The 23,653-nt window shown below is 39.5% G+C and overlaps 1 protein-coding gene across 4 annotated transcripts in view; it reads right to left on the reverse strand.

Moving 5' to 3' along the window:
* L3mbtl4 (L3MBTL histone methyl-lysine binding protein 4) overlaps positions 1 to 23,653 on the reverse strand; it is a 451,548-nt gene that overhangs the window by 186,647 nt on the left and 241,248 nt on the right. For all 4 annotated transcript variants that reach the window (XM_045144044.1, XM_045144045.1, XM_045144046.1 and 1 more), the window contains one exon: positions 14,143 to 14,257. In XM_045144044.1, coding sequence (XP_044999979.1) covers positions 14,143 to 14,257 — 115 coding nt within the window. The remainder of the gene's footprint in view (positions 1 to 14,142; positions 14,258 to 23,653) is intronic.

Consider the following 23,653-nt stretch of genomic DNA (forward strand, 5'->3'; position numbering starts at 1 on the left):
CTATAGTATGGCTCTGTGTCACTTGTGAGATTTTATCTTATACTCAAGTACAGCCTTAGTGCACCCTTGGTGTAGTGTGATGACTGGGGCAGCACACTCCGGTGGGCTTGCTGAGACATACTTTCCAGTGATTGTATCCAAATGTAATTTCCCCTTACTCATTGAACTTAGAGCCTTGTCCAAGAGGAGGCAGTGACTGCAAGTGATATTGGATCTTTCCTGCAGCCTGGCACTGTATAATACAATTTGGTGAGAGGCATTACATAAAAGATTTCTTTCCTGTTCTAATGACTTGCACTAAAAAAACAAGTGCAGTGTAATAAAAAAAAAATCAGAATGATGACTTCAAAGAAAATGATAGAGGAAGTTCCTGTCAGTCTAAGAAACATAAATGGCACATTAAGAAGTGAAAACTTTCATAGCCATGTTTCTTTTATTCTGCTTTACAATTTGTCAGTACAATAAAAGCTTTCAATGTTCAGGAAAACAGTAGAGCAGCAATAAGGAAAATGTGAAAATGCAAGAGATTAACAGGTTGGAGAGGAGGGTCCATTACGTAGAACAAGTCATATTGGCCACTTAATAACCTTCAGTTAATTTGGTGATTACAGAAATGACATTGCACACAGAAAAAAAAATGCGTGTGAAGGACTAAATCACGGTAAGCTTAGCAAGACTATAGAATGCCAGTGCGCAACAGCAGAAGGCGGGACTGCTGGGGTCAAGTGTACATATAAGAAATGGAGAGAGGCCATAGCTGGTCCCATTGTGAACCTGTCGTGAAGGTAAAGCTCAGTGACTCCCCCTGCTGGAAAGACAGGTACACAAAGCTGCTACTCCAAAGACCTGGTGGAAAGGTCCCCTTTTCCCATAAAGACAGGAATCTTAGTGTTAAAGTAAAGCTTACTGCTTTGCTATGAAGAATCAGTTCTAAATTTTGCTTCCTTGTTTGACATGAATATCAAAGCCTACCTAAAAAGCAGTTAGTCAAAGGTTCAGACTTTCCAAACATGCACTTTTCCCTCCTGTTAGTTTGTCTTTCAAAGAGTTCTCTGCATTTTCGGATTGTATATTTTTAACTTCTTTTTTCTTACTTGCTTAGAATGCAGAGTAAAATGAAAAAACGAACCCATAATCATTTCACAGCTATTTTTTATATGAAGAACACGGTGCTTTAAGAACATAATGTTTCTTTTGCATTAAAAATGATTGAGTCCATGCTTACTCCTATGAGTCACTCAAGGATAACTTTACTTGTGAAATAAACTGTCAGGCATTACTTAGTCTTTCTAATACCATGAATGACACATGAAAAAAAAAATTCCAGGAGATAAAGCTCCACTCATCTTGAAACACTGGAACTTCCTTTCCCTCCTCCCACTTTCTTAACTGTAAAAGAAGCCTGGCTATAACCAAGAGAATTATCTGCAGGAGGACATATTTTCTTCCTCTTGACACTGACCACTAATGTGGACAGTAGCCAAAGCAGCCACCTGGCGGCCTCTCTGCCAGGCTAGGCAGCAGTGTGTACCCAAGGGGAAAACTTGATATCTTCCTTCTTGTGGCTTCCCAAAGCCAAACACTTATCTCCTGGGACATTGCAAGTCCTAGCACAGTGGACAGTACACTACAGATACCAAATACATCTTTGTTCATTGACATCACCAACAGCAAGCTGGCAGCATGCTTCTTTGAGTTCTACCCCCCAGAAGTCCAGTAATGACTCCCCTCCTCCAGGTTTCCATGACCTGGTGTTGTGGGGACTTGCAAGCAGGAATATAACTGGTGCATCCAGCTTCTTTTCCTTTCCCTAGAAGGTGTTCTAGTCTCCCAAAGGGGGTTAAAACCCTTAGAGAAATCCTTAAGGGTCTCTTGCCTAACTTAGGATCTCCACTGGGTATTCATAGGCTTGACCTCTGGCTGGGACAGGATGAGAATGGATTTGGACTTGCTGTCTAACCATTCCTTAGAAGCTGCTGACTATTCCACTTGAAATGTTCACCAAGCTGGGCCTTGCTGCAATGCAGTCTACTATGGTCTGCACATGTGAGGCTGAACTGCCAGTGTTTCTCAACTGTTAGCACAGACCAGAAGTAAATGGAGTCATTGAGCAATGAGGAGGACATCATCTACCCAGTTGTTCTGAGCTAGAGGTAGACAGTCAAAGACCATGCTTACAACACAACAAATGAATTCTGCCCTCACATTTCCAAACACACACAGGATAAGTTCTTCACTAAGGAACATTTAAAACAGACAGTATCATTAAGCCTGTAAGTACATTTTGAAATGTATTATTTTTTTTCTTGATAGGTCTATCACGTAAATCTGTAATTAGGGACTTCTAAAATAGCTAACTTTTTAAAACACAATATGCTGTAATTGTCTATTAAGTCAATGGGTACTCAGGGACTCTTAAAAACTGCTGATTACTTGCTTGCTGTGTTTTGGTAGAATAAGTGCTTCCAGAAAGATTCCTCCTAAAATTTTATTTTAAATATAATGTATTTGAAAATATGCTTGTTACCTGCCTAAGTTATCAATTTTTATTGGTTTGTGGGAATAGTATAATTTTATCACTACATTTACTGTCTCAGATATGTACTATACTTTTATGAATTTTATTTTTATAAATCTAAGCACATTTTCATTTCTGATTGAATAAAACTTCTAATTCTGCAGTTACAAGTGTTTTTTTAGAAACAGGTTTATTAATTATTTCTTTATGAAATGTCAGAATTTTATGTCACAAAACAGGAAAAACAATAAAGCAAACTGTATAGTATATTTCAAGGCATTCTGTTGCTTCAGATTTCTCCTGTGTAATGAATCAAAACTGAATCTTTAATAAAGTTATGTTCTAATATGATCATTTATATAACAGTTAAACAGATTAGCCTTGTTCTCAGTGTCTTTAATATAAACAGTACAGGCTATTTGTGTTATCACTGTGATGGGTGTTATTACTCTACCAGTATGCACTTTCATCTCATAATAATGTTTCATTAAATTGACCCTGTAACCTAGCATTCTAATTACTCCCAAATATGAATAAAACAGAAGCTAAATACAGAGCAATGACACAACCATTTAGACATGGAAGCCAGTTAGGAATTCACCTTTCTGCCTTCTAACTTCTTATTTGTTCCTTTGTCAATGGTGGGGATGTTTGAGCTGCATCTTTCCTAGGAGACCTGGTTGGATATATCCCATAGATACTAGTGAAGAATACACTCCATGAGGAAAGAGCTGGCCTGGTGCTGCACACATATAGTTTCAACACTTAGTAGACTGAGACTGAAGGGTGATAAGTTTGAGGCTAGGTTTTAGGGTCACAGCAAAAGCCCATCTCGTTGAAGCAGAAGGGAAAGAGAAGGAAGGAAGAGAGGGAGAAAGGGATGGGGCAAAAGAAGAAAAGAAGAGAAAAGTAGGTCACACATGAGAACTTAAGTCTAGAGACAAGTCTTGCTAGCATATGTATTGATCCAACTCTTAGAGAGATGAATATGTAGACAGACACTTTTAGAAGCTAGACTTTATGCAAACATGGACAGACATAGCACTCTCAGTTTCCTGTCCATTTTTTTGTGGCTTAAAGCTTCAGTGGGACAATTTAAATCATTCATATTGTCATAAAGGTAATACAGTAAAGGAAGTAGTGAAAAAAAAACAAACAAACAAAAAACACAAAGGTTGTTCTTTAGATAATGTGGCCAGGAAAGGTTTTCTAAGGAGGGAAATTTGTATGACTCTAAAATGTAATGAGAGCCATTCCTTAGAAGACTGAGTCATGTTAGGGAAAATAACATAAGCAAAGACCCTGGGGTGCAGTATGTGTTTAAGAAACTGGAAGAAAGGAGTGCAACAGACAAGAGGTAGAAGGAAAGGAGAACAAGGAGGCTAGAGGTATATACTTTCACATCCCTTCTCCTCTCTCACACACTCAAGCTCATCTCCATTCCCATTTTCCCTCCTTCAGGTAGTGCTGAGACAGACATCTGCTTATCAACATAAAGTCCCTAAGTGAGCCTGGAGAAATGTCCAGTGACTCACTTCATTTGGTATCAAGATGGCCAGACATATCTGGGAGAAGAACCCTCCTGTCCGCATCTAAATAGCAGGAGATGACGCAGCAGGGCCACAGGAAAAGCAGGATGGCCCGTAGCCGCCCTGCTGCTTTGGCACGGGTTTGTAGGCCTTAGGGTGGCTCAGAAGATTTTCCATGCCTCAGGGGGGAAGAAATGCGTCTCTGGTAGGCCTGGCAGGTGATGTGAAGCCTGGGTCCAGAGCAAAAGCCCCATGAAGAGGGGCTTGGGGACTGAAACAAACATCTAGGACTGACTTCTTGGAGAACTATTTTGAGGTATATAACCCGAGAGGAGTGTATGAAACTTTTTGCCATACAAAGCCCCATATTTGTGAGCTACTGGCTGTCTGGATGATGTTAACTAACCCTAGAGACTCTAAGTAGAAGATTATGCTTCACTCCATAGATTTCTGTTTCCTGCCACCCACCCCTCAGTACCCATCATATTCAGCACAGCTCATGCTGACCAAGGTGCTGCCCCTTTCTGGAGACCCAGACACACCCTCCATCTCCAGAGCCATGCTGGATTCTTATCAGCCGGATTACTTGCCTCCTGCCCACAGAAATGACAGAGGGACCCTGACTGATTATATGAGCATTCTGACCACAGCCATTCATCTGCCTCTGTCTCTGGTGAACTGTGCAACCACCACTGAACTTCCTGACCTCTGAATGACAGATCTGGATGGGATTCACTCAGAAAACTCTGGTGGTTTTATATCTACGCCCCTATCTTTGTTGAATCCAAAGGACAAAGTGGGTTTTCTAGATGGGATGAGGCTTTCTAGTAAGATGAATCAAATATCTCTCTTGTGTTTTCTAGTCTTATATCCAAGCTAACAGCAGCTGTGTTGTTCTCCACCCCGATGCATAAGAAACAAGTGGCCAGCTTTATCTGATGTGATGGTCCTTCACGTGGAATGCTCCAGAACAGAGTGCCGCTACTGACTCCCTACGTCCTTTTAAACACTCCACACCTCATCAGCTCCTGCCATAGCATATGGGTTCTTTGCTGTTTTAGAACACTTTACCCACATCCTGATGACAAACTCTGAGAGCTGCCAAGTAACAATCCACATTTGTTTATGATTAAAAGAAATAATTATTTTCTCTCTAGAGCTATCTCTGAGAGGTCTTTGTGGTTAACTTCATGTTGTTGGGACGTAAAACCTGACCAAAAGCATCTGACAGAGAGAAAGGTTTTATTTTAGTTTACAGTCTTGAGGGGAAGCTTCATAAAGGCAGGGGAAAGACGGCACAGCAGAGGCTGGGTCTTATTCCCTGCCTGCAGGTAGAAAACAGCAGCAAGAAAGAGTGAGCTGAACTTTGGCCAGGGGAAGCTGGATATAATACTCCTAAGCATGGCCTGAGCCCCACACCTCCTCCAATAAGGATTCACCTCCCCAACTGTCTCCAGCTGGAAGCCAAGAACTCAAAATACATGCAGGGATTGTGGGAAACATCTCATTCAAACCATTACAGAGGCACTAGGTCTTATCACATTTTTATTTTGTTGATTTTATTCCTACCTGAAAATATTAATGAAATATTACTATGTGATCATATATTTTGCTTTAATTCCCATTTCTTCTGTGGGAGGATTTTTAAAATTTTTTTATTTATCTATTTGAGAGTGATAGACACAGAGAGAAAGGTAGAAAGAGAGAGAGAATGGGAGCGCCAGGGCCTCCAGCCACTGCAAACGAACTCCAGACGCGTGCACCCCTTGTGCACCTGGCTAACGTGGGTCCTGGGGAATTGAGCCTCGAACTGGGGCCCTTAGGCTTCACAGGCAAGTGCTTAACAGCTAAGCCATCTCTCTAGCCCCCTGTGGGAGGATTTTAACTTTTACATTTACATTTTTTTTTTCAGCAATGTCTCTCTGTGTAGTACAGGTTGACTTGGAAAAAGAGATTCTCCTGTATCTATCTCCTGTACGACAAGGTGACAGGTGTGTACTACCATGCCCATCTTGAATGATCAAGGGCTGAGAGGAAGAAAAGAGATAATAAGTAATCCCTGAGGGTCAACCTCACACAAAACCAGCAGAGGGTTGAACCATAGCCACTCACATATGGGGGCATGTGGTCTAAGTGTTTTTGCTTTTTTGTTGGGGGGGGGTAGTGTGTGGACATGGCCAGAGGCCTAACTGAGACTCTAGGCCCATTTGTGGTCTGCCACCTTCCATTTTGTGTCTGTTTTTTTTTAAGTTTAGAAAGAATTTTATTGTACAGCTTATAGAGACATAGCTTATAGAGCTTAAGAGAAGCGACGAGGATAGTACTTTTGCCCAACAAGGGATTCCTGAAATTGGAAAAGCCCACCAAGATTATAAACAGAATGGCTTAGATTGGGGTCTTCTATTGAATTTTTTAAAATTTCTATTAGCATTTTCCATGATTATAAAAAAAGCCCATGTTAATTCCCTCCCTCCCCCCCCCCACTTTCCCCTTTGAAATTCCATTCTCCATCATATTACCTCCCCATCACAATCATTGTACTTACATATATATAATATCAACCTATTAAGTATTTCTAACATGAATTTACAACCACTAAGAGCCACAAGGAGTAAAGGTGAATAATCAAAGATTTGCTCTCAGGAGCTCATGGTCTAAAGGGGGTTTAGTTACATTATTCCCTCCTTCACTCCTTTGAGTTCCAGGTTGGCCCTGTCTGTGAAGATGTTCAGTATAAGAAAGAACCATGAGAACACAAAGTCCCCACTATGGTGTGTAAGAAAGTCTGTGAGAACTGCTAGAGAAGAAAATGAAAGAGAATCTGACCTGGAGAATCATAGGAATGATGCTTGGGGTAGCGGGGGTGGGGGGGACTTCATCAGAGAATAGTCTCTGAGTCACATCTAAGCAAAGCCTCAGGACCTGCAGCAACACAGAGCTTTAAGATGGAAGTGAAGCTATGGAAGTGAAGTGATAGTGAGCTGTAGACCACACTGAGGCCATTGTGTCTAGTACTGAGAGTGAGGGCAAGAGATGAAGGAACTGATGGAGGGGATGTCATTTTGTGTTGGGCCTCAAGGTTAGAGTTGGCACTTGGAATGAGTTCTACCAGCAATGAGGCAGGATGGCTGTAGTAAGGAAAACTGAATTGCAACATTTAAGGAGAGAGGAGGAATCAGTGTGGGATGCCAAGATTTGGGGTGATCCACCTTCCCAGGGCGCCAGACAAGATACTGGGAGGAGGTGTCATTGCAGAGGATGTCATCCTCTGCTCAAATGCTAGGTAGGATTAGCACAGAGTGCAAACAATAGACCCCACCCAGAGGACAAGGGGCCATCAGCAAAGACTGAGACAAGAGAGGTAACGGGAGGCCAGAGAGTTTTACTGTCTAATTGACAAGTAAAGAAAGGGGACCCAGGGGTACAGCTCTGTAGTAGAGTATCTACCTAGCATGTGAAAGATCTTGGATCCATCCCATTGCAGAAAAGGGAAGGAGTATGGAGAGAAAAAAACATCAACAGAAAATGATCTGTTTAAGTGACATTGTAGGTCAAATGATCCCAATAGACATCTACAGAACATTCCTTCCAAATACTGCAGAATAAGAGGTCTTTTTAGCAAACCATGAAACTTTCTTCAAAAGAGATCAAATTAATAGGAAACAAAGCAAGTTTTAATAAATATAAGAAAATTGAAACAAGTCTTTGTATTATAACTGACCACAATTAAATAATAGTAGAAAATCAATAGCAAAGGAAACTATACAACATATGTGACCTCATGAAGATTGAACAACATACTTTTTGAAACATGAATGGGCCATCAGAGAAATAAAGAATAAAAGTAAAAATTTTCTGGAATTGGGGCTAAAGAGATGGCTCATTGGCTAAAGAGGCTTGCTTGCAAACCCTGATGGCCCAGGTTCAATTCCCCAGTACCCACATAAGGCCCGAGGCATTATGCAGTACATACAGCTGGAGTTCTTTTCATAGTGGCAAGAGGTCCTGGTGTGCTCTTAATCACTCTCAGTCTATGTCTGCCTCTCTATCACCATAAAAATAAATATTTTCAAGAATTGAGTAAAAATGAAAACACAACATACTAAAATATGTGAAATAAAATGAAATCACTCCTGTGAGGAAAATTTATAACTATGAAGGTCTTCATTAAAAATTATAAAGCTTTTTGGGATAGAGAGATGGCTTAGCAGTTAAGGTGCTTGCCTGCAAAGCCAAAGGTCCCAGTTTGGTTTGATTCCCCAGGAACCACATAAGCCAGATGCACACAGTAGTGCATGCATCTGGAATTTGTTTGTAGCAGCTGGAGACTCTGATACACCCATTCTCTCTCACTGTTTATTTCGCTCTCTCTCTCTCTCTCAAATGAGTTAATAAAAATAAAATATTTTTTAAAATTAGGTTTTAAATAAGTATCAGGGTTAAAATTAATGAAATGGAAACCAAAAATACAATCAGTAAAATACAGATTGGTTCTGTGAAGAGATAATCAAGATTAGCAAACCCTTAACCAATCTAACCCAAAGAAAGAGACCACCCAAATTAATAAGATTAGAAATAAATAGGATGACATATCAAAAGATAGCAATGAAATCCAGAAAATCATTAGGGCATGTCATTAAAGACTTATATTAAAAACTAAACTGGTGAATCCAAGAGAAAAGGATGAATCTCTAGATGAAGGTGACCTGCAAAAATTAAACTGGATTTAGATAAGCAATTTAAACAGATCAGTAGTAAATGATGAGATTAAAGTAGTAATTAAAAACCTCCCAACTAAAGCTAGCCCAGGCCCAGATGGATTCATAGCTGAATTCTACCCAACATTAAAAGAACTCATAGCAAATCTGAAAAGTATTCCATACAATGGAAAAGGTAGAGACACCACCAAACACATTTTTTAAAGCCAGTATTATCCTGATACCAGAAAAAAAAATTTCTCAGTGAAACATTCTCAATGAAATGCCGAATTAAAAAAAAAAAAAATCATTCACCATGAGCAAGTTGGCTTCATTTTAGATATAGGGATGGTTCAACATACACAAATCAATAAATAAATGTAATATATAATCACATTAGTGAACTCAAGGACAGAAATCACATGACCATTTCAATAGATAAAGAAAAGGTTTTTTTTTACAAAGTCCAATATCCCTACAGAATAAAAGTTATGAACAGACTAGGAGAAAAGGAACATATCTCAACATAACCAAAGCTGTGACAAATTGGTAGCCAATATTATAAAAAATGGAGAAAAACTCAAAGCATTCCCACTAAAATCAGAAACAAGACAAAGATGTATTACTTTCCTCTCTTATCAAATGGAGTGCTTGAAAGTCTTAGCTAGAACAACAAGAGAAGAAAATTAAAATTCTTAGATCTTATTATTAGTTTCAGTGAAATGACAGGATATAAAATTAATATACAAAATTTGGTAGCTATCATATATTCCAATAACTAACATGCTAAGAAAGAAGTCAGGGAAGTAATTCCATTCCCAGTGTCCTCAAAAAAATATATTGGAATAAATCCAACCAAGAAGTGAATGACCTCTACAATGAAAAACTTTTCGACATTAAAGAAGAAAGTGAATAAGATACTAGATGATGGGAAGGCCTCCCATGCTGGTGTACTGGAAGAATTAATATTGTGAGAATGGCTACACTATCAAAGGCAACTTATATATTCAGTGTAATCCCAACTAAAATTCTGTCATTCTTTACAGAAACAGAAAAAAGAACTCAAATGGTTGTTTAGACTCATGAAAAATGTTCAGTCTCAATAGTGACCAGAGGTTAAGTTGAAAGGACATTGAGATTCTTTGTCATCCACATCAGAACAGCAACCGTTAAGAAATAAAGAAAAACAAATGTGGAAAGGTTACAGACTGCTGGTGGGAATGTGAACTAGTCTAGCCACTATGGAAATCAGTGTGGAGATCACAAACGGCTACAAATGTTATTTATAGGTAAATATACAGAGAGATAATCTTATTAGGTTAATTAAGCCAAGCTCAAAAAGACAAATATTGTAATTTGTCTGCCATATATATATCCACTTATGTATGTATGAAAGCTCAGTTGTCTAGGTGAATTAAAGGTATTAATTAATAGCTGGGCGTGATGGTGCACACCTTTGATCCCAGCAGTGGTAGGAGGGTCACTGAGAATTTGAAGCCAGCCTGGAACTATAGAGTGAATTCCAGGTCAGTATGGGTTAGAGTGAGACTCTACTTTGAAAAAACAAAAACAAACAACAAAATTTTATACCAGACAAGGTGTCACACACCATTAATCCTAACACTGGGGAGGAAGAAGTAAGGGGATTGCTGTGAGTTCAAGGCTAACCTGGGTCTACTGAGTGAGTTACAGATCAACCCTACCTTGAAAAAATAATGACAAAAAAGAGTAAGTGGAGAAAATGGGGTATGAGAATGAATATGCTTACCAAACAAAAATACTTGTATGAATATATCTTTATTAACACAATCATGCAAAATGAGGATCTAGATCTAGATCGATCGATCTATCTATCTATCTATCTATCTATCTATCTATCTATCTATCTATCTATCTGGCTAGCTAGCTTTTAAAAAACTTGGTTAAAATTGATTTTCCAAACCAAAAAACAGGAGGGCAGTTGAATGAGACAGCAAAAGCAGCCTTGTTTTTTAGGTTCAGAAACTTTTCTCTCTTTGTAAAGACATTAAGGGAATACAACATGATAGAAAGGCCTGCAACTAAGTAGTGTCAAACCTTAGTGACTTCATTCTGATTCTAAGTGTTGAAAATGCTCACCACAAAGGTGCATATGCCAGAGGAAACAGATAAATCCTGTCCTTTGTGAAAAAGAGTAGCCGTGGCTGCACATAGGTATGTATGGGCAGGACTAGGGACAAGAAGGGGGTCCTGTCACGGGGCCACCCACAAAGGACTCATCCCAGCTGAACATGAGTATTCAAGTTCTCGGTCCCCTGAGGTTTTCTTGTTTGTTTGTTTTTAATTTCTTGTTTTGTTCTGTTTTTGAGGTAGGGTCTCACTCTAGCTCAGGCTGACCCGGAATTCACTATGGAGTCTCAGGGTGGCCTCAACCTCATGGCGATCCTCCTACTTCCGCATTGTGAGTGCTGGGATTAAAGGTATGGGCCACCATGCCCCGCCCCTGAGGTTTTTTTTGGTTAACTTCTCAAGAACTTATATTACATTATTGTCTTTGTCAAAGTCTACTGCACAGGCATTTCTGCAGAAGCTAGGAACTACAACACGGGTTTTATCTTGGCTCACTTTCTGTAAAGAGATTAAATGACACTAGCCAGATGGAAACAAAAGGGACTATCATTTATTTAGAAAGATCTAAAATTTTAATAAATTCTCATGAATTCTGTATGAGAACCAATGAGTTCCAATTTTGTTTCTGCTTGGGTCATTTCCTGCTTTGCCACCAGTCCAGGCCAGTGTACACGTCTAAACTGGGCTCAGCACTGATCCAGGAACCTGCCTGGTACATTGCTCACTTTAAAACACACTGGCTAAAATAAATATATAAAACATACAAGCAACCCAGATTTAGTTCTCACTCATTGACAGGCAGGTCTGTGTCTTTATTCTATTGTATACAGTTAAAATCTGCAGCCAATTCAGATGTAAAAGCTTGAGTTCAATGAAAATAAAGCGTGCACATGTATATGCAGAAACCATACACCGAGCGTGCATTGTGTACGCACATGCATTTCTCCCTGTTCCTCAGGTATTTGTTATAATAGTAGCTATAAAGTTGCAAAAGAGAAACATTCATAAGGAAAAGAAAGCAATGAGAATAATAAATTAAATATGGTCCACATCCTATTATCTTTTCCTCCTCCTGTTCTCTCCTCCTCCTCTTACTTTTTCTCCTCCTCTCCTCTTCTTCTTCCTCCTCTGTTTTTCAAGGCAGAGTCTCACTGTAACCCCAGGCTGGCCTCAAACTCACAGCAATTCTTCTACCTCAGCCTCCTGAATGCTGGGATTAAAGGTGCACACCACAAGGCCCTGCCACATTTTCTTTTAATAATTCTTATGGGGGAGAGGCAATGGCTCTGTACAAAATGTCCCAACCTGTGGCTCTAACAATCTTTCTGACCCATCTTCGGCAAAATGCCCTGAGCCATGCTCAATCTTTTAACTTAAAATAGCACTCAGAAACAAAGTGTGACCTGATATGATTATACAAGTCTCGTCCATAAAATACATAGTGACAGAATGCAGGGTAGGCTGCCCAGCAAGTAGCATTGCTGATCCAGGCACCAGCCACCAGCCACCAGCCAAGGGCTGTGATATAAACTGGGATATAGGGAACATTATAGAAAGGTGGTGTGATATCTTTGAATCTTAGGATGCCAACATCCTAGGCACTCTGAGTGAATCTGTTTGGTGAACATGAAGGCTTCAAGAGGAAAATGATGCCAGGTTAACGTATGCCAATAAATGAAGGGCAGAATGAGGAGCTTCATTTTAAAGCAGAGGATACTGGGTGCCAAGAATGAACAGAATATTGAGGTGAGTCTAAAGATTCACACTGATAATTTCAGGAATAAAAAAAAGTGGCGGGGGGAAGGATGCAATAGCTGTGAAACACTGCCTTCTGGACATGACATGGATGATGCACTCATGGGCTCACAGCAGCTGTGGTAACCTGCAGTTTGGGTCGGAGACAGAGACTGGAGAAGGAGAATGAGTGGCATTTGGTGGCTGGATCTGTGTGTGGGTTGTGGAAGGGGCAAGGAAAGCAATGACATCCAAATGCCTATGGCAAGAAGGAGAAGCTTAGGACCAGGAAGGAGCAGCAGTAAAAAGAGCCAGGTGTGGCCTTTGGAAGGAGTTATGGGGATGCTTATGAGACATTCAGGTGTGAAAGCCACGTGGGTAGCTTGACAAAGGAGCCCGTGATGGCTACAGTGGCAGTGACGGTCCACTGTAGCTGTCCAGACTACAGTGCTTTGTAGTTGAGAAAGTTACTGGGTAAGGGATAGATGAGAGAGTGAAGGAGGCTGTGGGTGTTAGCAAGGAGCACCTCTTTCCCGGAATGCTGAGAGGAAGTCAGAGGGAATAAAGCACTGGATCAAGGAAGGCTGCAGTGCACACAGGCTGGCAACTTTCCTGGTCTAGAACCCCTCCATGGGTGGTTGACCCCAGTCTCCTTTGTTTGCTGCCTATGTGTAGAGTATAGGCTTGCCAAAAGTCTGTAAGTCCTAGAGCATTTGAGGAAGCTATCAGAATGCACAGCTGTCCGTCAGGGTACACAGTCAGGGAGTCTTCTCTTTACCAAGAGGGAGGGACATTCTATCACAAATGCCATGAGTCTTTTCAGGTCTAAGGTTCAAGTATCATTAGCCTGCCACAAAATCAGACCACCTCATTAACAGATAGCACTCTAGCTTCATTTCAAGAAGCCGAAGGGAGAAAACAGAAGTAGTCAGAGTAAAACAAACATTAGACAAGAGAACACTTGGGCACACGAAGGCCTGGAACTAGCTATTAGCAATACTACCCTAATAAGATGAAGAGGACTCCTTCAGATAAAAGAAGGGATTTTTCACAGAGGATCATTAGAATTTAGTGCTTAATTTCCTCCTTAACCTTAAGTGGCCAGACAGGCAGAAATAATGAGGATACCAACAGAAAAGAGATCTCTTTAATACTCAAAATTTTTAATTGCTCAAACTTAAAATATTGTTTTTTGTCCTAAAACTTTTAAAATAAAGATGGAATATTTAAACTATAAATCTGACTTCAGCTGAAATTAATGATGAAAATAGATGGATTTAAAGATGCTAGCTGAGTGTTCTCCAAGCTAAAATGTAGAAAAATAAAGACTCCTATGGCAAGCTATAGCATCATTTCATAACACTTACTGCGATTTATGTCTATAGAGCATGCCATTTAAAGTTTAATTGTAGGTAGCTGTGGCTACAGTGGTGATTAATCACCTCACCTATCTGTTACTTAGCTTTTGACTGCCTGTAATGACATGAATAAGCAACATTTAGGCTGGAATTCAGGCTAAGAACTTCAAAGCAACAACCCAGAAGGAATTACTTACCAGGAGACACTTCCAGAGGATGGCCGGTTGCATCACACCATCCAATGGGGTGGACGTCAGGGCTGTCTGCATCCATCCAGTAGTCATACTTATGGTCCCAGCCATCAAAATGAACCTGTGACAAAGAATTGGGGTGGGGGTGGTAATTAATATTTCGCAATTAGTGTTTTACTATTCCTTCCTCAAAAATATTTGAAAAAAAAAAAGAAAAAAAATCCAGCTGGGCATGGTGGTACACGCCTTTAATCCCAGCACTCGGGAGGCAGAAGTAAGTGGATCACTGTGAGTTCGAGGCCACTCTGAAACTCCATAGTGAATCCCAGGTCAGCCTGAGCTAGAGTGAGGCCCTACCTCGAAATAACAAAACAAAACAAAACAAAACAAAATAAATATAGGCTTGGAGCTGAAATTAATCACACCTTCCACCTCAAACTATATTTTAAATCTCACAGTTTTCTAATCTAGTCTTCATAAGCTCCTGTACTAATGTTTCAAAGAAATTGCAAATGTTAAGGAATGGAATTTCTTTCAGATGGATTAGAATTTGGTGAATTGAGACCAATTTGTCTCCTCAGCTAAGACAAATCCTATAACATGACTAAAAGGACATATTCTGTCCTGGGACACTAGCTAGCCATGACAAGCACCATGTCAGTGTTGTGACGTAACAGTCACCCATCTGGTATTAGCACAAGCTCATTACTGCCAAGAAGGGCATAGACCAGAGCATAAGAAGCAATAAATGGTGAAATCCTCACAAATGGGGAGAGATTTAGGGAACACAGTAAGTAGAGAAGGGTACATTGCTTAGATAGATTTGTTTATTTATTTATTTTGAGGTAGGGTCTCACTCTAGTCCAGGCTGACCTGGAATTCACTAAGTAGTCTCAGGCTGGCCTCAAACTCACAGGGATCCTCCTCCCTCTGCTTCCCAAGTGCTGATATTAAAGGTGTGTGCCACCCTGCCTGGTCAAGATAGACAGATTTTAATATCTACCTTGACACACAGAAATGTAAAAAAAAAATGAGCCACCTAATTTCAACCTTATTTTCCACATAAAAAATGATCTTTAAAAGGAGCACTAACAAAAAAACTAAAACTATAAAAAAATACAAAAATGTAACATAAAATATTTGTGACACTAAGATATTTGGATGAATTGGCACACAGAAAGCACAGCTTCCGTAAGAATAAATTAATATATTCAGCTTTCATTTTAATCAAAATAACCAGTGAGAAAAAGCAAGTCATAAACATTTGTGACATGTTTATCAGACTAAAGCTATCAGTCCAATTAAAATACAGGCAAAAGACTCAACAGACATTTTTTCAAAAAAAATGTTCTTAAACGGTCAATAAATAAAACTTAAAATCATAAAACCATTCTTCTCAGAGAAGCCAAATTAAATCTCACTACACACAGCTCAAATGGCTTAAACCCTGGGGACATGAGCCACTGGTGAGAGCCACCAGGCACCCTCAGGAACAGGAGAAGTGCAAGATTGTAAAGACAGGCAAAGAATCCCCACCAGGATTTTGCCATGAGCACTTGGTCCTTTCTATTTCTCTTCCCGAAAACATTAAGAAGATAATACAAGCCAGGTGTGGTGGCGCATGCCTTTAATCCTAGAACTCCGGAGGCAGAGGAGGTGGGAGGATGGCCGTGAGGCGAGGAGTTTGAGACCAGCCTGGGACGGCATAGTGAATTCCAGGTCAGCCTGGGCTAGAGTGAGACCCTACCTCGAAAAAACAGAACAACAAACAAACAAGCAAACAAAAAAGAAAGGACAAGAATATAATACAGAGAAACACTGTCTTCTGGATACAATATGGCTGTTAGAGTCAACTCATAGCAGCTACTGTTTCCTGCACATTGAACCTGTCAAAAGTTCATCACTGATGGCAGAGGAATACATGCGACTCAGACCTCCCACAATGATGAATGGCAGCTAATGGTTGTGGGGAGTGGGGGAGGTCAGGTTCATCAGTGGTATAACTACTGGAAAGTTGCCCATTCCACAAACCTTCCACCCATGATCACGCAAGTGGCCCTAGCTTAATTCACTGGGTTATAAAACAAAAAATAATAAAAGTAAGATGAGAGCTAATGAGGAAGAAGAAAGGTGTTAATGGGAGGGGAGGGGGATAACAGAGAACAGTTGGAGACAATAAGATCAAAATATGATACATATATATATATATGTATGTGAGATATATATATCACAGTTTTCAGTTTCTTTGACAACAGATAAATAATTTTCTACATCACTGAACATTTTCCTCTTTAGTGACTTAAAAATCCTCCATTATCCATTCCCAAGCTGTATATAATTACTTATGAAGAAACATCTCTTAATCAAGTGACAAGATTCTCCCCCTCCAGGGGCTTTCTAAACTTGAGATACACAGTAAAACAACAACAACAATAAAAAAACCTGTACCCATAAACATCTTTATGAAAGATATTTTCATTTTAGGTTTTCATATCTTTGGAGTGAATATTCAATTAAAAATTATAAACAGATGGCCAAGCTAATAGAGGATACTGCCATTGAAGGATATTTACAAGTCCTTTTAAAAAGCAAAGTTATTTTGAAAGCCAAATCCCCTCCAGCATCGCATCTCATATATGGTTGATTTTTCACACATTTGAGTTTTCATAAAGTAAATATATTATAGGTTCTTTCTGTGCTCAGGGCTTGACAGAGTAGAAATCAGTAGTCAGATGGCTGAGTCCAGCCCTGTCTTATACTCCCATCCTCAGACAGCAGTGTTTGAGTATTAACCTTATGCAAAGTAATTATTAGGGCAAATGACTTAGAAATTTAAGAATTGGGTGAGTGTATTATAAAAAACAAGGATTATCTCCTTAGTATAAATCCAAAGCTCTTAGTTCTCTGAGCTAACACTGTCTTTCTGTTTTTCCTGATGGTTCACTGCACAAAGCCCATACTGGAACTGCCTCTCAGCCCTTCCTCCTTGGTCACCTCTGCTGATTCTATGGCCCTTAGTGCTGTGGTTCATACACAGTAAAGGCTCAAAGCCCATTGTCTGAATAACATGCAAGATGGCAATCATTTCTCCTCTGTGTTTCTTTGGGCAGTTGTGAGAGAAGATATTTCAGGACATTGGGGAAATATGGAAGCTCAGTCACAATAATTTTATTAGTATGAATGATTATTATACTTGTTTCTCCTGCTATATTGTTTTAAATTTTTAATTCTTGGCTTAAGAGGCTTATTAGGTATGCATATTTTATTGTAAAAGTCCACAAATCTATTTTAAATGCTTATTTTGAATAAATTATAAGCATATATAAGTGATACCAACTTGTTTATATGTACCATCTTCTATATCTGGTCCAGTTTTAATTTAGTGCATTTTCAGTTAACTAAGCTTAACCTTAAGTTTCATTGCAGGAAGAAGAATGGAGTGTTAGTAAGCTATCACGATATCAGCTACTCATAACTACTGGCACTAAAGTTACAGTTCATCTTGCATCCAATGTTGGAGGGTTTTGATCTTTGTCAATGGACAGCCCAGAGGGTATTCAGGGTGATATGAAGGCCAGATATCTGCTTCAATATGGGCATGCTGCAAGTACGTGGCAAATGCTTCTAATCTAAGAGCAAGGATGTTGAGTATGGTGGGGGTATGCTTGGTATTTTGCCCATATATTTCAGGCACAGGTGAATATACGTACAAGCATACATACATATACATACATATACATATAATGTATATGATGTTATATATTATACATACACATATATGTATGCACTGTGGACATTAAGTGAGGAGATTTATATAGTACATTACATATAAATCTCCTCATTTAATGTCCACAGTTTGTTGCTTTAAGAGATGATGAATAAGGGCCTCAGGGAGGACAGGTTGTTTGACAAGATTGAATAGCCGACAAACGCCAAAACCAAACTTAATGGTTTACTGGGAGGACTATGGAAGCAAATAAACTTCTGGGATACTTAGATCTCCTACCAGAATCTACTGTTGCAGAATGAAGCACATAAATATCATCCAACAACATTTTCCTGATGGAAATAAGAGAATGCTGACTCAGAGATGCAGTCCCGAGTCACCTGTACTTTCCACATTAAATATGGTTTGCTTAATTAGTCAACTTGTTTAGAGGACTGTGGAGGAAAGAAAAAAAAAACATACACATGTACTTTAAAAATATTTCATCTTCACAAGTCATTATCTTCATTTTCCATATAAGGCTACTGAGACACACCGGGACTGGGAAGTCCACCCACCGTTTTGCAAGCCACCGTGCCTTTGGGCATTCCCACAGTGCACAGGCTGCATGCAGGGCCTGCTCCCTGTGTCCTCCTCACCCCTGCCCCCATGCTCAGCTCACTCCAGGGGAAACATCTCAGTCCCTTTCCCTGTTCACTCTCCCTATCCTTCCCACTCGTTCACAAATCATTTCCTTGCATATCCTTTCTAGTCCACCATTATAAGTTTTATGGGAAAGCCTTTTAAATATTAAATTAGAAAATTAATAGCTTTCACTATAGATATTCTAAACTTCTCTTCCTGTTCTTTTCTACCTTCATCTTATTTCTTAAGGTGGTCCTTCCCAAAATTTGGTGAGCAAAAATATTAACCATCCCTTTGCCAACCAAACTCTTAACTCATCAGGGGGTCATGAGAGAGGGTGGAATTTTGCATACTTTAATGACATATCTTACAGTATTTGCTGATGGTGATTTTGGGTTTAAACTTTTTCAAATGCTTCTTTTAGGCAATGGGGTTATAATGTATTTGCCATCGAACCTGAGCTTCAGCCAAAGCAATCAACAGGAACTTAAAAAAAAAAAATCCCTGGGTCTTTTTCTAACTTCAATAAGGCAGGGACTGGAGGGAAACCTAGCTGGAGGCCTGATGTAGAAGACATTTGCCTTCAAGTGTTTCTACTTGTGACAAATACAGCTGCCTAAGTTTCCGTTTATTTCTATGGTTACCGGTATAACACATACAATCAGGTTTTCCCCATGAGATTCCCACCATAAATAAAAATGGCTACATTTCTAATAGAAACCCAACGGCTTTCATCCCTGTTAAGAAATCTCTAAATATTTCCTCATTAGACACGATAACAGTCACGTTCAGAGCTCTGGGGCGACGCATCTGTGAGTAATGACTTAGGAAGGAAAACCTCTTTCCTAAGCAGTGGGAGGACAAGTCATCTCAAAATCAGTTTATGATGATAGCTAACATAAATATTTCCATAAGCTCCGCCGTGAAGTTTATAAAACCCGAAGCACTGAAGCAGTCAAGAATGGGGCGACGGCCCAGGCTGCATGCTCCCTGTTCATTTCCTCCACGGTTAGCCGGACTGCCGGCCACCCGTCATCTCCTTTTCAGGACAATGGTTCTGGAGGCAGAAATTTTTCCAATACACTCTTTCAATTTGTACTGAAATCCTGAATTTCCTCTTTGGACTACCTATATGCCACCAATTCAAACAGGACGTGAGCTGTTTATGATAAAGAAAATTGAATTTCTAAGAACCTAAAGAATGTGAAAAGGAATGAAAGGTGGTTATATCTTGAGGGAGCACATCACGGATCACTCAAGTGGATGGTGTTGACAGCAGGCGTGGTAGTGCACCCCACAATCCCAGCATTTGGATGGATAAGGCAGGAGGATCACTGCGAATGTGAGGCCAGCATGGGCTTCACGGTTACTTATAGGCCAGGCATGCTACAGTGTAAGACCTTGTCTAAATACAAACAAACAAACAAACAGGAGCTGAAGCGACAGATCGGTGGTTAGGTACCCTCAGGTTCGAGTCCTCAGTACCCATATAAGCCAGTTGCACAAAGTGGCACATGAGTCTGGTGCTCATTTGCAGTGGCAGAAGGCCTTGGTTTAACCATACTCACTCACTCTCTCTCTCTAAAATAAATAAAAATATTTTTAAAAAATCTCAAAAGGACATTGTTTAGAGCAAAAGAGATAATTACCAATGATCAGACAATCCCAGCAAGCTGCATAACCCAAAACTGTCTAGGAAAGCCAGCAAAGATAATAGCTCTAGGGTTATAAATAAATAAATATTAAATTCAATGTAAACTGGAAGCAAAATGGGGAAATACGGCATAAGTCTCATCACCATTTGGAAGAGAAGTCTGCAGGACAACAAGTTACAATCGCACCATTTCCCAACAGGAATTACACGTAGGGAACTTACATAAAGAGCACTACACAGACAAGGGACACACCGATACAGGGCAGGAGCAAGGACTACAGTCATACAGGAAAAGCACATGCATGCAGACATGCACAGGGGTTGAGCTCATCAACAGCACTATTTCTAAACGGTAACGGTATAGGACCTATCTTTTCTCTCTATTCTAGTAGTTTATCTAACAAGTTACCAATTTTATCAGCACCAAGTTCAAAAATCGACCCTGTAATAAATTCTTGATCACTGAGGAGTATCTTTAAAACATGCTAACTTTGCTTTTACTTCTTGTGCTGGTTCAAACGTAAAACGTCTCCAAAAGCCAGGACTTGTGATTCAGCCTCAGACTTAATCCCGGCTGGTGGAGCCTTTAGGAGGTTTGAGCCTTGCTGGAGGAGGTGTGGCACTGGGGGCAGACCTTGACATCAATTAGTTCAGCCCAGTGGGTGTTGAGAGCCAGCTCACTGGCTATTTCCTTGCTGACGATGTAACAAGATGGGATGCTCTGCTGTCTACCATGATGAGCCCTCTTCTTGAAAAGTGTAAGTCGAAATACACCTTTTCCTTCCATAGGCTCTGCTGGTCAGGTGTTTTGTCCCAGCAATGAACAGGTAAATGACAGAACCTATTATAGCTTTCTGGCTATTATCTCAGGACAGAAACTGTGCTCTCTATTTGTCTCTAGTATGAGGAAATATCTGGATGATATTTATTTAGGCAACTTGACATCCATTTGTTGAAAATAAAATGACTGGATAAATCAGATTATGCTACAACTAGGCAAATATTATCAAAAACTATGTCTAAGAGGCCTATTGAAATTGAATCTATATATTTTTTTAATTTTACAGATAGATATTTGTACCTACCACCATTTTTTAAACATAACATTAAAAACACATGAAAGTGGGTGATATTCTTTTGAACCATTTATTTTTCTATTTTTCTAGGGTATCAAAGTAGACATATATTCTTCTTAGTGATAATGACTAAGAGATGATAAGTGTAAATATGGATCTAACTAAAATCATGACCAAGCCAGATTAAGGGAATGAATGGATGGAGAGTACATACCAAGCAAAGGAAGAAGACAGCTCCATCCACATCTCACATCAAAAGAACCACACAGAAAAAAAAAAAAAAAAAAAAAAAAAACTAGCCTGAGAGAATGAATGGAAGAAAAGGAAAGGGGAGAAGACAGCTCAGACCATCTCTCACATCGGGAAGATCACCCGGAAAGAGTAAGATTTTAGAGAAACGAGCTTGTTGTGAGGCTCAGGGATAAACACCACATAAATTAACCAAATTAAATGACAGTGTTTGTCTCTGCAGGGGAAACACTTTGGAGGGTTGGGTATTAAGGGGGAATTCCCCATAGCAAGACTTGTTGAATAATTCTTGGAACATAGTATGCAATGTTGATAAAAATTAAAACACAAGCCATGACATAGTGGCTTTTCGCCATGTTCCCTGACATGACTTGCTGCTTCAACACAGGATCAAAAGCAAGGAAACAGAACCTATGTTTAAAAAAGAACAGCTCATGCTACATGCTTGTTTATAACCTCCATACACACACACACGAATTTCATGTAACTTTCATGCAATGTTAATTTCAATTTCCTCCTTGCCAATTTCATGTTATCCTAACAGAACACATTTTTGATGAATTATATGTGGTCATTACCTTCTTGTTACTGGGTCAAATACTTACTCATAAAGTGTAGCTTTGGAGAGGAAAGGTTTTATTTCAGGTTTACCACTGTGAGGGGAAGTTTCATCATGGTGGAGAAAGCTTGGAAGAACAGGGCTGGGCATCCCAGGCTCTCATTTCAGCTTGGAGATAGCAGCAAGAGTGAGGTAGCTGGCTGGGCTATACAAACCTCAAAGTTCACCTCCAGCAAGGTTGCAGCTTCCATAGTCTCTACCAGTTGGGGGTTAACTATGAGGCTTAATCAAAATAACATGAGGCAACACGGACACTTTACATTCTGACTACCTTTTTACACTTGTTGGCCAATAAGGCTGTTGGTACAGAAAATAAAATAAATAAATAAGTAAAATATTAAGAAAAAATCAAAAAGGGCTCGAGGGATGGCTTAGCAGATAAGGAGTTTGCCTGCAAAGCCAAAGTATCCAGGTTTGACTCCCTAGGACCCACATTAGCCAGAGGCACGTCTGGAGTTCATTTGCAGTAGCTGGAGGCCCTGGCACACCCATTTGTTCTCTTTTTTTCCCTCTCTCTCTCTCCCTCATCCCCCCCTCTCTGCCAAATAAATAAAAAATATAAAAAAAATTAAAAAGAAAAGAAAAAAATTTCCAAAGAGCAACAAAATGAATATTCACAATCTAGCTCCTGCTCTCTAAAATTTCACATGCCAGGGACTCCACATAGGTGAATTAAAAGTATTAGACAAAGGATGGAGAGATTGCTTAGTGGTTAAGGCACTTGCCCATGAAGCCTGAGGACTCGTGTTAGACTTTCCAGGTCCCACATAGGCCAGATGCGCAGTGACACAGCATGCAAGGTCACACATGTGCACAAGGAGGTGCATGTGTCTGGAGTTAAATTACAGTGGCTGAGGTCCTAGTGCACAAATTCACTCTCTTTGTTGCATAAAATAGTATTAGACAAAAAATATACTCATGTAGGAATAGATTTCCATATTTTATTCTAGGCAGAAGCAGCAAAAAAACACTATTGTCCAATTGGAAACTTCCTAATGTATATGTCTGTGTGATTAAATATATCACATCTATCCATTGATCCTCTGCCTTTCTTGTATTTTTTACCTCAGAATTCTACTGCCTGGGTTCTCTGGTCATAGAACATAACATCCCGACTAATGATAGAAGATAATATTGAGAATTAGTTGGTGATGTTTCCAAGGATACAAATTATTATTATAAATATGTTTTACTATAACTATCTATGGCTAAACAAGACTCTGAATAGAGTGTTTAGGGTGTGTGACTACATTGCTGATCTAGTCATTATGAGTTGATGGACACTTAGGTTGTTTCCATTTCTTAGGTATTATAACTAATACTTTAACAAAAATAAGAATGCAGCTCTTTAGTTGACATGTTATTTCCTTTGGACATAAACTCAGAAGAGTGAGAGCTACATCATATGACAGTTTATTTATTCATGCATTTATTTATTGTAATCTTTGTGCTTTTTCCCCAAATGACTATACTAACTCATATTTGAACTAACAGGTTTGCAAGTGTCCCCCTATCTTTTTTTTTTTATTACATCCTCATCAGTTTGGTATTGTTTTCTGTCCTTTTAT

Source organism: Jaculus jaculus, chromosome 2 (genome assembly GCF_020740685.1).
Source record: "Jaculus jaculus isolate mJacJac1 chromosome 2, mJacJac1.mat.Y.cur, whole genome shotgun sequence".
Classification (NCBI taxonomy): Eukaryota; Metazoa; Chordata; class Mammalia; order Rodentia; family Dipodidae; genus Jaculus; species Jaculus jaculus.